This window comes from Camelina sativa, chromosome 7 (assembly GCF_000633955.1).
Source record: "Camelina sativa cultivar DH55 chromosome 7, Cs, whole genome shotgun sequence".
In the NCBI taxonomy this organism is placed as follows: Eukaryota; Viridiplantae; Streptophyta; class Magnoliopsida; order Brassicales; family Brassicaceae; genus Camelina; species Camelina sativa.
In genome coordinates, this window is record NC_025691.1 from 10569395 (window position 1) to 10582619 (window position 13225).

The following is a 13225-nucleotide window of genomic DNA, read 5'->3' on the forward strand; positions in this document are numbered from 1 at the left end:
CCTCTATGGCCAGGCTTTCCACACACCCAACAAGCACCTTCTGGCTTCTTCTTGAACTTAGAGCCCTTTGGTGTAATAAACGTTCTCGTCACGTTCTTGTTCTTCTTAAAGCCTTTGAATTTGGAAATGTTTCCCTCAACAACATTGGTCTTTGCATCCATCGACGAGAATTCAGTTTCTCGTTTTTACGGTTCTTTTCTTCGACTCAAAGTTTCAGAATTAACTGCTCGAGACTCATATCTTCATGAATATGCTTCAGGTGGGTATTGAAATCTTTCCAAGTTGGAAGCAATTTTTTAATAATGGATGCAACCAGAAAAGTTTCATTTAGTCCCATACCCTCATCCTTCAATTCATGAGCATTAACTTGAATTTTTTCAACTTGTTTCACCACTTAGATGGTGTCACTCATCTTAAGATTCAAAAACTTTTCCACGATGAATTTTTTGGCATTTGCGACTTCATATTTATACTTCTTCTCCAATAATTACCACAACTCTTTTGGGCTTTGGAAAACGTGATAAACATCATAGAGAGAATCATCTATGGCATTACGAATATACGATGAGTGAAGGTACATGTACGTTCACTAATAGGCAAATGTTATCTTCTTAGTTTAATTTAATTAAAGGTGAATTAGCTAGATAGCCAAAATTGAAAATATATCGAAGAATATAGCACACTAATTCTGAATATTAGGTGACTAACCAAAGGGGTAAAGAGAAATTACACAATACTACCAGGTGGTCGGAACTGGGTGACCAGCAGTGATGGCCAGCGATGGTGGTCAGAGCTGGTGGCCAGAGCTGGTGGTTGAGGGTGGTGGCCGGCGGTGGTGGCCGGAAATGGTGGCCGGAGATGGTGGTCGGAGGTGGTGGTCGGAGGTGGTGGTCGGTGGTGGTGGTCGGAGGTAGGTAGCTAGCGATGGTGGCCGGAGGTGGTGGTGAGCGGTGGCCGGAGATGGGTGGTGAGCGGTGGCCAGAGTGGTTGGTGATAGCTGGTGGTGATAGAAGGTGGTGGTGATAAAGGTGAATGGGTGATGGTGGTAAAGATGAAGTTGTCAATAATACATAAACTACATTCTAGATAATTTTTTAATGGTTATGATAATTAGCAGCTTAAATATAAAAAATTTTTGAGTTATTTCTGTCAATTTTCCTTTAATTATATTAAATTAATTTAAAAAAATCTAACAGTTTGCTGGGATACGAGATGAATTATCAAGTACTAAGGATGGTTTGAGAGTTTTTGAGAGAAACTTATTATTAGCTAATCTCCTAAGTTGAAAACATAACTTTGGAACCCCTTTTAATGTGTGAAGTAGTTATAGTAGGATAAACTTTGATAGTATATCAGATAATTGATTAGATCAGCCACGTTCATGGGTGTATTGTTTTTAAAAGGTCTAATAATGAGGGATTCAAATTATCAAGTGTAATTAGGAAGTCCAAGAAACAAGTTTGAGAGACCAACCAAATATTTATAATGAAACATGAATAAATTTAATTTTAAAAGATGGAAAATTAGTTGAAATCCAGCTAGCTTTGCTTATTTAATTTGGTGGGGAAGACATATTTAATTGTCTGAAGCATATCCATATAGATATATTTATTTATCCAAGCGTGTTCGACGTTGTTCACAACCGTTGACTCTCAATTACAACTTGTTTTTCTCCTTTAAGGGTTAGTTAGGAACGAGACGTTAAAGGTTTGAAAGTCTTTCTGTACGAAATTTGTCAGCAATTAACAACCCTTTTGGTTTGATTTTTTTCTATTCCCAAATTACTACTGATATTTTTCTTCTAAACTAGGTTTATTTGATATATTTTGATAAAAATATTATATGATTGATTACGGTAATAAAATATTATCTCATTAAAAAAAATTAGTACTAAAGAAAAAAATTAAATTTCAGATACACAATTTTTAAAAATATAAAAATCAATTATGTTATAAAATCAAATCTAATAAAAAAATCATAAATTTAACTTGACGTCCAGGCGAGGCAAATCAAACTGATTATCTCACATATTCTAAACCATTTTCTTTGACCACCAGAAAAACGAAACAATTTTGTAATCATGAATTTAACTCGTTTTTATATTTAATTGATCGCTACCACCTATGTTTTCGTGTTTTTTATTCAATGTTTTTTTATTCTTCATATTCTTTCTTATCATTTTCATTGTCAAATTTTGTGTTAATTGTCATCGTAACTTTTACCGTTTGGTTCTTCATTATACTCTTTTTCTTCTTCTTCCTCGTCAACTTCTTCACATTTTTCCACTGAAAAACCTTTCTTTAGACTACCACACAACTTGTTAACCCATCAAACTCCAAGAACATTATCATTTCTTTTCTCATAAAATTTGTGAAATTCATGATTACCAGCATAGTCAACACATGCACCCAATTATTGACAATTTTATCCATATACTTATTTGGTTTTAGATCCACGCGTTTAGAAACTTCTCAAACCAAAATCTTTACTTGGTTTATAATATTTTAAAAACATAATAAAATATACTAATAATTATTTATTTTATATGAATCATATGATATATAGAAATATGAGTACACTATAAGAACATATTAATTATAAATAAATAATATCAATTATATTATATCATCAAATAATATCAACCATATCATATTATCAAATAACCGTAACCGTATATAATAGTAACCGCTTGAACTGTAACCGTATTTAAACGTAACCGTTTAACAATCTGGTTAAGGTTACAAAAATTTCTAACCATAAACGATGGTTAATAAACCTTAACTGTGACAACCGTAACTCTGGTCATGCCTATATATAGCTAATAAAACATGTGTGTTTGTCGTCCATCTTTCTTCTTTAAACCTCAAAATTTGACTCAAACATCAAATTAAGGTCTTGCAATGTCAATCCTTCTTCTTTAGACCCAAAAATAAAAAATTAATGAAAGAATATCAACTCATCTATAAAATCATACACAAAAATATGTTTTACAGCTCATAAGAAATAAAAAGCACAAATGTAGATAAATAAGATAATTTATGTTTTGCATCAATATTTATAATATTTTAAACTTTTAAAAGGTTTCGAAATATAAAATTTGAACCTTTTAAAAATTTTCAATATTTATAATATTTTAAACTTTTAAAATTTAAAACTTATAATATTTAAAAACTTTTTAAAAGCTAAGAACTTTTAAAAGTTTCAATATTTATAATATTTAAACTTTTAAAATTTTTAAATATTATAATATTTTTTTGAAACTGTTTAAAGTTTTAATTTGATCAAATAAAAAACCAGATCAAACCAAATAAAACTTTCAAACTTGGACGCCTGATTAATCAAGCTTTCCTGCTCATTCGTTGTTGGAAGCATATTAATCTTATTTATATTGGTTCTGAACCATTGTCTAAAAAATTTCTAGCCGATGTGGGATATTGTGCTTAGTTCTTTGATTTTCATAAATTTAAAATTTTCCTTTTTCTAAAAAGTTCTGTAAATTTAAAAAATGTTAATGAATGACATGTCAAATCATGATAGGTTGTTTAAAATAATTCTTAATATAGAAAATCTGGAAATTGTATAAAATTTTAATAAGTGATATGTCAAATTTCTATTGGTTGTTTAAAATCCTATGTGGACGGCCTTAGGAGCTTATAGCTCCTACTTTTTATTAGTATAGATTACAAAAATAACATTAATTTAAGTTTGTCTTCCAAACTTAACACAGCATGTCTAAAGTTTCAAAAATAGCACTATATTTCAAAAGTATTGTTTCAAAATTAAAACATAAATTCAAATTATTAAACCCTACTCTCTTAAAACTATCCTAAATGTAAAATTAAGAATCCAAACTTTTTTAAAAAAAACTAAAAATTAATTTTAAATATTATAATATGTTAAAAAATGTTATTTTTGGAAATTTATAGAGTATGTGCTATAATTGTCCATAAAACTTTTTTTAGTACTATTTTAGAGTATTTCTCTTTAATAATTATGCATAAAAAGTGTTTCTTACTATAAGGTTCAAAATTTTATCATATGTGAGATTTTAGAAATGATTGAATTAAATAAGTTTTTTCAAATATTTAGTGTAAATGATAGTTCTCTCCAAACCGGTGTTTGAGCTAAAAAAATAGTTTTTAAAAAAAAATTGAAAATAAATTAAGAATGATTTTTGAGATAATGTTTTATATGATAAACTCTAAATTTCTATGTTTTATTGACGGAGAGATAATTAATTTTGTGTTTTTTTTTCTTGCTATTGCGAAATGACATCTTTAAAAAACTCAATTTCTAATTAGTGTCACATCATCAATTATTGTTAAGTAAGGTTTAGTTAATTCTAATTAATTAGTTAAAAGCTACAACTAAGTTACTTAATTAATCCACTTTTGTAGAAAATTTTGTTAGGACGATGTCAACATTCAAAGTGCTTTGCATTGAGTTTATTGTATACACGTAACGCTACACATTTCAATAAAATTACTAGCTTCATGCATGATTTGCGATTATGTAAATATACGTTATAAGAAACCAAAACTATTTTAATACTAAGTTCGATGTTCTACTATCAAAATCGAATCGTATTCACTCGTCAAAAACTAAAATTAAAATAATCATAATAATATAATAGCTTTCCAGTAATAGCGTGGTAAAAGGTACAAATTGTGATTATGTCCTGAGAGAAGTCATTTTCAAAGTACCAAATCTGATCTGTGTCAAGGGATCACATGATTACGTGCAAGTTTAGAGATATTTTTATATATCGCCACCAAGATGGAACTAGTCATTGTTTGTTTAACGCGCACAACTCTTCTCAATCATTATCAAAGTTAGAAAGCTATTATATATATATATATATATTACAATCCAGCGAATGAAAATTTACATATTTTCTTGTCTTCAGAGATTGAGACCAGAAGAAAAACTCAAGGAGAAGATGACCGAACCTTCCAAACAGACAACAACAGAAGAATCAGCAAATCCAGAACCAGACCAAATCTTGAGTCCAAGAAGATCGTTGCAGCTAAATCAAAAGAAATGGTGGATCTCTGTTTTATTATGTTTTTTCTTAGTCGTGCTCGGAGATTCTCTCGTCATGCTTCTCTTGAACTTCTTCTACGTTCAAGACAACCGAGAAGAGAGTGACCAAGATCGACAATACAAAGGAACATGGTTGCAAGCTCTTGTCCAAAACGCTGCGTTTCCAATCCTTATCCCTCTCTTTTTCATTTTCCCTTCACGAAAATCTAACCAAGAAACCAACAATACTCGTTTCCTCTCATTTCGTCTCATCGTCCTTTACGTTGTTCTTGGTATTCTTGTTGCTGCTCACAGCAAATTGTTTGCACTCGGGAAGTTATACGCAAACTATGGCATCTTCACTCTGATTTCCGCGACTCAGTTGATCTTTACCACGATTTTCACAGCCTTTATTAACCGTTTCAAGTTTACCAGGTGGATTATCTTATCGATAATCATCACCATTTTGATTTATGTTTTCGGTAGTCCTGAATTTGGAGGAGAGCCTGATGAAAACGAAGAATTCTACAACATCCAAGCTTGGTTAACTTTTTCTGGTTCTGTTGCTTTCGCGTTATCGCTCTGTTTGATCCAACTCGGGTTTGAGAAGCTATTGGTGAAGACAAAGAGATATGGTAACAAGAAAGTGTTTAGAATGGTCTTGGAGATGCAAATATGCGTCTCTTTTGTCGCCTCGGTTGTTTGTCTCGTGGGTTTGTTTGCGAGTGGCGAGTTTAAAGAACTGAAAGGCGATAGCGAGAGGTTTAAGAAAGGAGAAACGTATTACGCTTTGAGTTTGATCGGGTTGGCTTTCTCGTGGCAGGTTTGGTCGGTCGGACTGGTAGGTTTGGTGCTCTATGTTTCGGGTGTGTTTGGTGATGTCGTTCATATGTGTACTTCACCACTAGTGGCTTTGTTTGTTGTGTTGGCATTTGATTTCATGGATGATGACTTCAGTTGGCCTAGAATTGGTACTCTGATAGCAACAGTTGTGGCTTTAGGATCTTACTTCTACACTCTGCACAAGAGAAACAAGAAGAAGATGGTGGAACTTTACCAAAGAGAGAACAATACTGAAGTTTAGTCTCTCATGTCAAATGTATGTTTGTCTTTCAAAATATATTCTTGTTCTCGTGAATACAAAACATGTTGTATCGATCTGAAATTTGTGTAATATGTTTGTTAATTGTTCTATTTAGTTTGATTTTTTTTTTGTTCTTTACTATATTCAGTTAATGAGGATTTGTCATTATAGTTGGAAAAAACGAAGACATTGATATTAGTTGGTCGTAATTAAAAGAATAAACTTTGTGGCTATTAACTAATGTATTGGAAGAAAATGATAGAGAGAGTGTTTATGTGACTTTAAGAAATATGACTTGGAACAATTTTCTAACTTGATTACAAATGAAAGGGAGAGGTGATACATATATATAGCCACTAAATTACAAAATATTTAGAGTTAGGTGCTCACGAGATGTGTGGGTTATGTGTTTTTTTAGTTGAATAATACGGTCGTTGATTTTTTTTAAAAAAATTCTAATTTTTTGTTTTATTCTTCTTACATTTTTAATCTTTAATTTTTGTACAAATTGTTAGAATATATATCTATTTTCATAGTTAATATTAGTTCAATAAATTCATACTACATATTTGATGTATGTTGGGTAGATTCCATTCCATAATTATTTTATAAGTTTATAACTATGTCGAGTTGTCGACACAAACGAGTGGTCCGAGACCATAATGAGTCGTTTTCTAGCTAGCTCATCATTAATTGTTTAACGCGCATCTCTCGTCAACCATTCTCAAGATATGGAAAAATATTAGATAATATCCACAGAGAATGAAATTTACATAATAATTTTTAAATCTTCGAAGAGAGCATAGAAAAATCATGGAGATGACCGAAGCTTCCAAACAGACAACAACTCATGGTAACTTCACTATCTTAACTTCGGTTAAATGCTTTTGTTCTTGAAATAAATAATTAAACTGATAGTTCCTAATTTTCTTTAACCAAAACCAGAACATGTTCAGAATCCAGAACCAGACCAAATCTTGAGTCCTAGACGATCTTTGCAACTAAAGCAAAAGAAATGGTGGTTCGCAGTTGCGTTATGTCTGTTCTTAGTTTTGCTAGGGGATTGTCTCGTTATTCTTCTCTTGAACTTCTTCTATGTTCAAGACCGTCGTGGAGAAGATGATAACAAACATCTACAGTACAATGGAACATGGATGCAAGCTCTGGTCCAAAACGCTGCGTTTCCAGTCCTCATCCCTCTCTTCTTCATTTTCCCTTCACCAAAACCTAACCGTGACACCGACAGTACTCGTTTCCTCTCCTTTCGTCTCATCTTGCTTTACTTCTCCCTTGGTGTTCTTGTTGCTGCTCACAGCAAATTGTACGCACTCGGGAAGCTATACGCAGGCTATGGCTTCTTCTTGCTGATCTCCGCGTCCCAATTGATCTGTACCTTGATTTTCACAGCTATCATTAACCGTTTCAAGTTTACCAGATGGATCGTCATATCGATACTTCTCACTCTTGTGAGCTATGCTTTTGGTAGTCCTCAATTTGCAGGAGAGCCGGTTGAAAACGAATATTTCTACAGCATCCAAGCTTGGTTAACTTTCTCTGCTTCGGTTGCTTTTGCATTAACTCTCTGTTTGGCTCAACTCGGTTTCGAGAAACTGTTGGTGAAGGCAAAAAGGTATGGTAACAAGAGAGTGTTTAGAATGGTCTTCGAGATGCAAATATGTATCTCTTTTGTCGCCTCCCTTGTATGTCTTGTGGGTTTGTTTGTAAGCGGTGAGTATAAGGAATTGAAAGGAGATAGCAAGAGGTTTAAGAAAGGGGAAACATATTACGTTCTGAGTTTAGTTGGATTGGCTTTGTCGTGGCAGGTTTGGGCAGTCGGGCTGATAGGTCTGGTGCTTTATGTTTCGGGTGTTTTCGGTAATATTGTTCATATGTGTGCTTCACCATTTATGGCGTTGGTTGTTGGTTTAACATTTGATTTTATGGATGATGAGTTTAGTTGGCCTAGAATTGGTACTTTAATAGGAACAGTTTTGGCTTTAGGCTTTTACTTCCACACTTTGCACTACAGAAACAAGGAGAAGATAGTGGAACTAAACCAAAGTGAGAACAATGTTGAAGTTTAGTCCTCTCATGGCATATTTATGTCTGTATTTTGGAAACTAGTCTTTTTCTTCTGAATGATGTATGCCTCTAATATCTGTATAATATTTTTTTTGTTTTTTTATATATATATTATACTTTAAATTTTAAAAAATGTTGTTAATGAGGATTCTGTTATGAGCCAACTTATTGCTTGAGGATTAAGAAACGATTGAAAGCTTAGCTTTCTCTTAACCCTAATTCTATCTTAGAGATTAAGGTTAATTCTTGGGGCTTGGTTTTTCACTATTCATAATAGACCTTATATATGTTTTCATACAACTTAATCATAACCCTAATGCATAAAAAATCACTTTAAAATAAATAGGAAAATATGAAAACCAACTTCATACACTAACCACCAAAACTACTAATTAATTAAAATGTCCTAACCATACTCTAATCTACCTTACAATGATCATCAGGTTCTCTCTGTTAGAGTTTTATTTAATTACTTAGAATTAATTAAATTAAACTAAGAAGAGAACTTGTGTCCATCAATGAATATACACGTACCTTCATTCTTCGTATACGTCGGAAAGGACACATATACGTCGGTTGTAGAAACAACGTTTGGTGTAATATATAAACATATCACTTGACATAAACGAGACATAACAGTTTCGTCTCTTATTCTTCTTTCCATAAATTTCTGAAAGGAAAAACAAAGTATAGTTTGCTAGGAGTTCTGAAGATGTGTAATCCGGAGATCGATAGTTGTATCCTCAAGATAGACGTCCACTTAACTACTTACACCATAGTAGGGACGAAATTCTGTCTTAAGAGATTGCTCAAAGCAAGCCTCTATTATTCTACTGTTTGTTCTAACTTTGATTGAAGCGAGTATCTCTTTGATATGTGTGTTCGATCTGCTTCTATATTCTGGGAACAACAATCTAACACAGAATTTCCTCTTTGTTATTTTGGAATTGATAGATGGATCAATCTGCTGCAGTTGTGAAGAATCACATTGAGAAGTCTTTTGTATTCCGAGGAGTAGATTTCAAGAGTTGGCAGCAAAAGATGTTGTTTTATCTAACAACATTGAATCTGGCACAATATGTGACTTCAGAAGCATCGGAACTACCGGTTGAAGGTGATATTTCAGATGAAATCATCAAGGCATCAGAGGCATGGACACAAAACAATTTTTTGTGCAAGAATTATATTCTTAATGCCTTGGATGATTCTCTCTACGATGTTTATCACATTTTCCAAAGACCAAAACAGTTGTGGGAACCATTGGAGAAGAAGTACAAGTCTGAAGTTGCAAGTGCAAAGAAATTTATCGTTGGAAAGTTTCTGAATTTTAAGATGAGTGACACCCTCCCAATGGTGAAACAAGTTGAAGAAATTCAAGTAACTGCTCATGAATTGAAGGATGAGGGTATGAGGTTGAATGAAACTTTCCTGGTTGCATCCATTATTGAAAAATTGCCTCCAACTTGGAAAGATTTGAAGACCCACCTGAAGCATATTCATGAAGATATGAGTCTTGAGCAGTTAATTCTGAAACTTCAAGTCGAAGAAGAAAATCGCAAGAACGAAAAATCTAAATTCTCGTCGATGGAAGCAATTACTTGGTAGAACTGTTAGTTTGGTATAACTTGGTAATACTTGATACAACTGTTTGTTGCAGGATTTCGGTGATAATGAACCGATGACACTAAAACCTATAAAAATGTACTTCTTAGCGGTGGAATATAACAAGAAGATTAAGTTATCTAAGAGGTGTTATATAAAGGAAGTTTTGACAACCTTTGATAAATTGAAGCATCCGCTCACTACGTTTGAGAGGAATTAGTTTGCGAACCATTCACAGTTCAAACACATTTGGCACTTACCAAGGGACGGAAATCACAAGGTTATGGGCATGTGGATTCTCCGTCTCTGAACGACATGCATTGAAAAGAAAAGGGAAGTTTGGTTCATTGTAAATGGCGTTCCCGTCTGTTATAGTATCAAGGAACACACCTTGATATCAGGATTCAACTGCCGCAACTATCCAATTGACTATAACAAAGCTGGAAGTAAGAACTTCGTGAATAGTCATTTTGATTCATTGAAGGTTACTCGTGAAGAAGTGAGAGAAAAGCTCAAGGACATGGTACCTATGGAACGGTCTCGAGATAGGTTGAAGATGGCTGTCCTATACTTTTTAGCCAGCATTATTAAAGCACCGATGAAGATAGGAAAAGAAGCACTAGAAATCAATGGTTTTTTTCAAAACGTGGTTAATGATCTTAATTTTTGTAAGACGTTTCCTTGGGGGAGATATTCGTTTGATTACATGCTCGGATCAATAGCTCACACGATGGATCATTTTTATGGGACCATCACTGAAGGTGTATTATGGCCGGTTCTAGGTTTCTGTATTCCTATGGAGGTAAGTAAAATGTAAATGAGATTTTGGATGTAGTTAAATGTTCTTATAATTGAAGCTAAGTCTAACTATATGTTTGTTGTGTAGCTTTTAGCATTTGAGGCGATTCAACATTTGAGGAATAAATTCATAGAATATAATCTAGCGCAGCCGTTAAATCTCCTAGGATGTGCAGGAGAAAATTTAAGAAAAGCGAACTAAGAGAGTTTCCTCTTGAGAAAATAAATGATGAACTTGAAGTTAGTGTTTATAGTTATTCTTATTATCCTATTTATCCTTTGCATATGAATGAGTTTCGGGTAATAGGTTTTTAATCTTTATATGTTTACAGGAAATAGATAGTATCCTAGGACCGGAAGATGATAATGAGAAGTCTCTTCTGGCTTGAATCACTGAAGAAGATGACGTCGATGATGCACATGATGTTGTTGTTAACAGTTGGATGAAACGTATGCATAAAGGATATCATATCAGGTTTTAAGACATGTCCAATGAAGATGTTCATTCCCGAGGAGAAGGAGGTGTAGTAAGAGGAGGAGTAGGAGGAGTAGGAGGAAAACCTGAGAACATGAACGAGGAAATAGCCTTGATTGAAGGACCCGTGAACCCTAATGTAGCTGATTTGGTGGATCTCGTAAACACCTTTAAAAATGAGATGGGAGAGAAGATGAAATATATTGTGGATAGGCTTGAAGGGTGGGAAGAAAAAGTCACAACATTGGGAGAAAAAGTTGCAACATGGAAGAGAAATCAAAGGTAAGATTTGGTTTTTTTTGGTAATAGTATAGTATAACAGTAAGTTGGTAATATTTGTTAACAATAAATTATTGATTGCAGACGCGTGAAGATACGGCTAGTCCTTTAGACCCTGGAGACAATTCAGACCCTGCACCAAAAGATACGGTTGGTCCTTCATACCCACCACCGAAGCATATGACAAGGTCAACGAGAATTCAAGGGTGAAGACTATATTTTCGTGTTTTGTATGGTTTTTGTAATCCTTGGATGTTGTCTCGTTTTCGTGTTGCAGCAACTTGGTATTAATATCTGAAATTATTTTCGTCTTTGAGTAACTTGGTAAAACTTGGTAAAACAATGTTGTATTGATTTTATTTGAAATACTTGGTAAAACTTGGTATTAATATCTGAAATTATTCTCGTATTTTGAGTAATTTGGTAAAACTTCAGAAAACTATGTTGTTTTACTTGGTAAAACTTGGTAAAAATTGGTTGGTAAAACATGATAAAACATAGATAATTCTTAAGGGAAGTCTTACAACACATAAATAAAGGAAGATACAGAAGTCTTACAACACATAGATAAGTAGTACAGACAAGATAGAATTATGAGAATCAAGGCCTACGCAACACTAATTCCTTCAGTTTTGCAATCTCTTCTACATTGGCATCCGCAACACTCATCACAAACTCTTTTAGGTTTGCAATCTGCATACGCATTTGCTCCATCTGATATTCAAGGAGTCTGAACCCTCAGAGCTTCACAGACTGCTCATCAACATCCTTCCTTAATTTACTCACCTCTTCTTTCACAACATCATCCCCGTTTTTACGAACATGGAAACCATTGTCCTGCACATAAAGATAAATACACTAGAATTCATGACGACAATAAAAGAATCAATGTCATTAAACAAAAATCACCTCAAACACAATGCATTTGAAGTATTTCCTTCCTTTGTCCACTTCGTTTGGAGAAATCTCTTCGATGATGCTTGCACTACATGAACAAAATATAGGAATACCGTAGTTACCATCACCATTAGCATAGACATATAATCCGTTGATTAGTTTTTTGTTCCTTTTCATATCCCCTATATATTAAAAGAGAAGCATTCTTGAAGAAAAGTTGATGTGTCGTCGTCATAGATCTCTTTGACCAATTTATTACTTGTCTTAATATTCAATAAGATTACATAAACCTGCAATTGCTATTCAATTTATTTATATACACAATATTTTGCTCCTATAAATTCTAAAATTGGTAAATATTATTCAAATATTAATAAATATTATCCCCTACATATTTTTGAAATTATTTTCAAAACCTATGTATTATAATATAATAAAAAATTATAACATGAGATATAAAAATTATATATAAAAATTATATATTTAAATCATATTTTCAAAAATATAAATAATATTATTTTTGATTGTTTAAATTTTTTTACCAAAAAAAATTGAAATTAATTTTGAATAATAGATATTGGAAAATCTTTAAAAAACAATTTGACGGCATCTTAAATTTATTTTAAACTATAAAATATTTAAGCTTTTGCAAATCCTAATTTTCAGTTTTCCATATAAAAATTTCTGATATATAAGACTACCATATATTAAAGATTCCTTAATTTCAAAATTAACATATTAAAAAATATAAAATCTTATATATATTTTTAATATTATTTCTTAAAGATTTCAAGGGACAGGTTTTTATAGATAAAAAAAAATATTATACCCCTTATGGAGTATGGCTACCGGAACGGATTTGACCCGCTTAATAATTTAGGTCATTCGTTTCTAGAAATTTTAATATTTTTGATGGTTTTTATCCGTTTTATAATTTACAATTTTTATACAATTCTGATTAATTACTAATTCGGTAAATATTAGAT

General features: G+C 32.6%; 2 protein-coding genes across 2 annotated transcripts; both read left to right on the forward strand.

Annotated features, from left to right (window-relative positions):
• On the forward strand, positions 4878-6240 carry LOC104700887 (probable purine permease 18). The gene has a single exon (XM_010416493.2). It carries the CDS (start codon positions 4940-4942, stop codon positions 6104-6106), a length of 1167 nt encoding a protein of 388 aa, XP_010414795.1. The 5' UTR covers positions 4878-4939; the 3' UTR covers positions 6107-6240.
• LOC104700889 (probable purine permease 22) lies at positions 6825-8339 on the forward strand. Its single transcript, XM_010416494.2, has 2 exons — positions 6825-6959; positions 7052-8339. The coding sequence occupies exons 1-2, from the start codon at positions 6920-6922 to the stop codon at positions 8188-8190; spliced, it is 1179 nt and encodes a 392-aa protein (XP_010414796.1). The 5' UTR covers positions 6825-6919; the 3' UTR covers positions 8191-8339.

Coding starts and splice junctions, on each gene's coding strand:
- LOC104700887 (XM_010416493.2), top strand. CDS start 4,940: ATGACCGAACCTTCCAAACAGACAACAACAGAAGAATCAGCAAATCCA.
- LOC104700889 (XM_010416494.2), top strand. CDS start 6,920: ATGGAGATGACCGAAGCTTCCAAACAGACAACAACTCATG. Junction 6,960..7,051: donor CAAACAGACAACAACTCATG/GTAACTTCACTA, acceptor AACCAAAACCAG/AACATGTTCAGAATCCAGAA.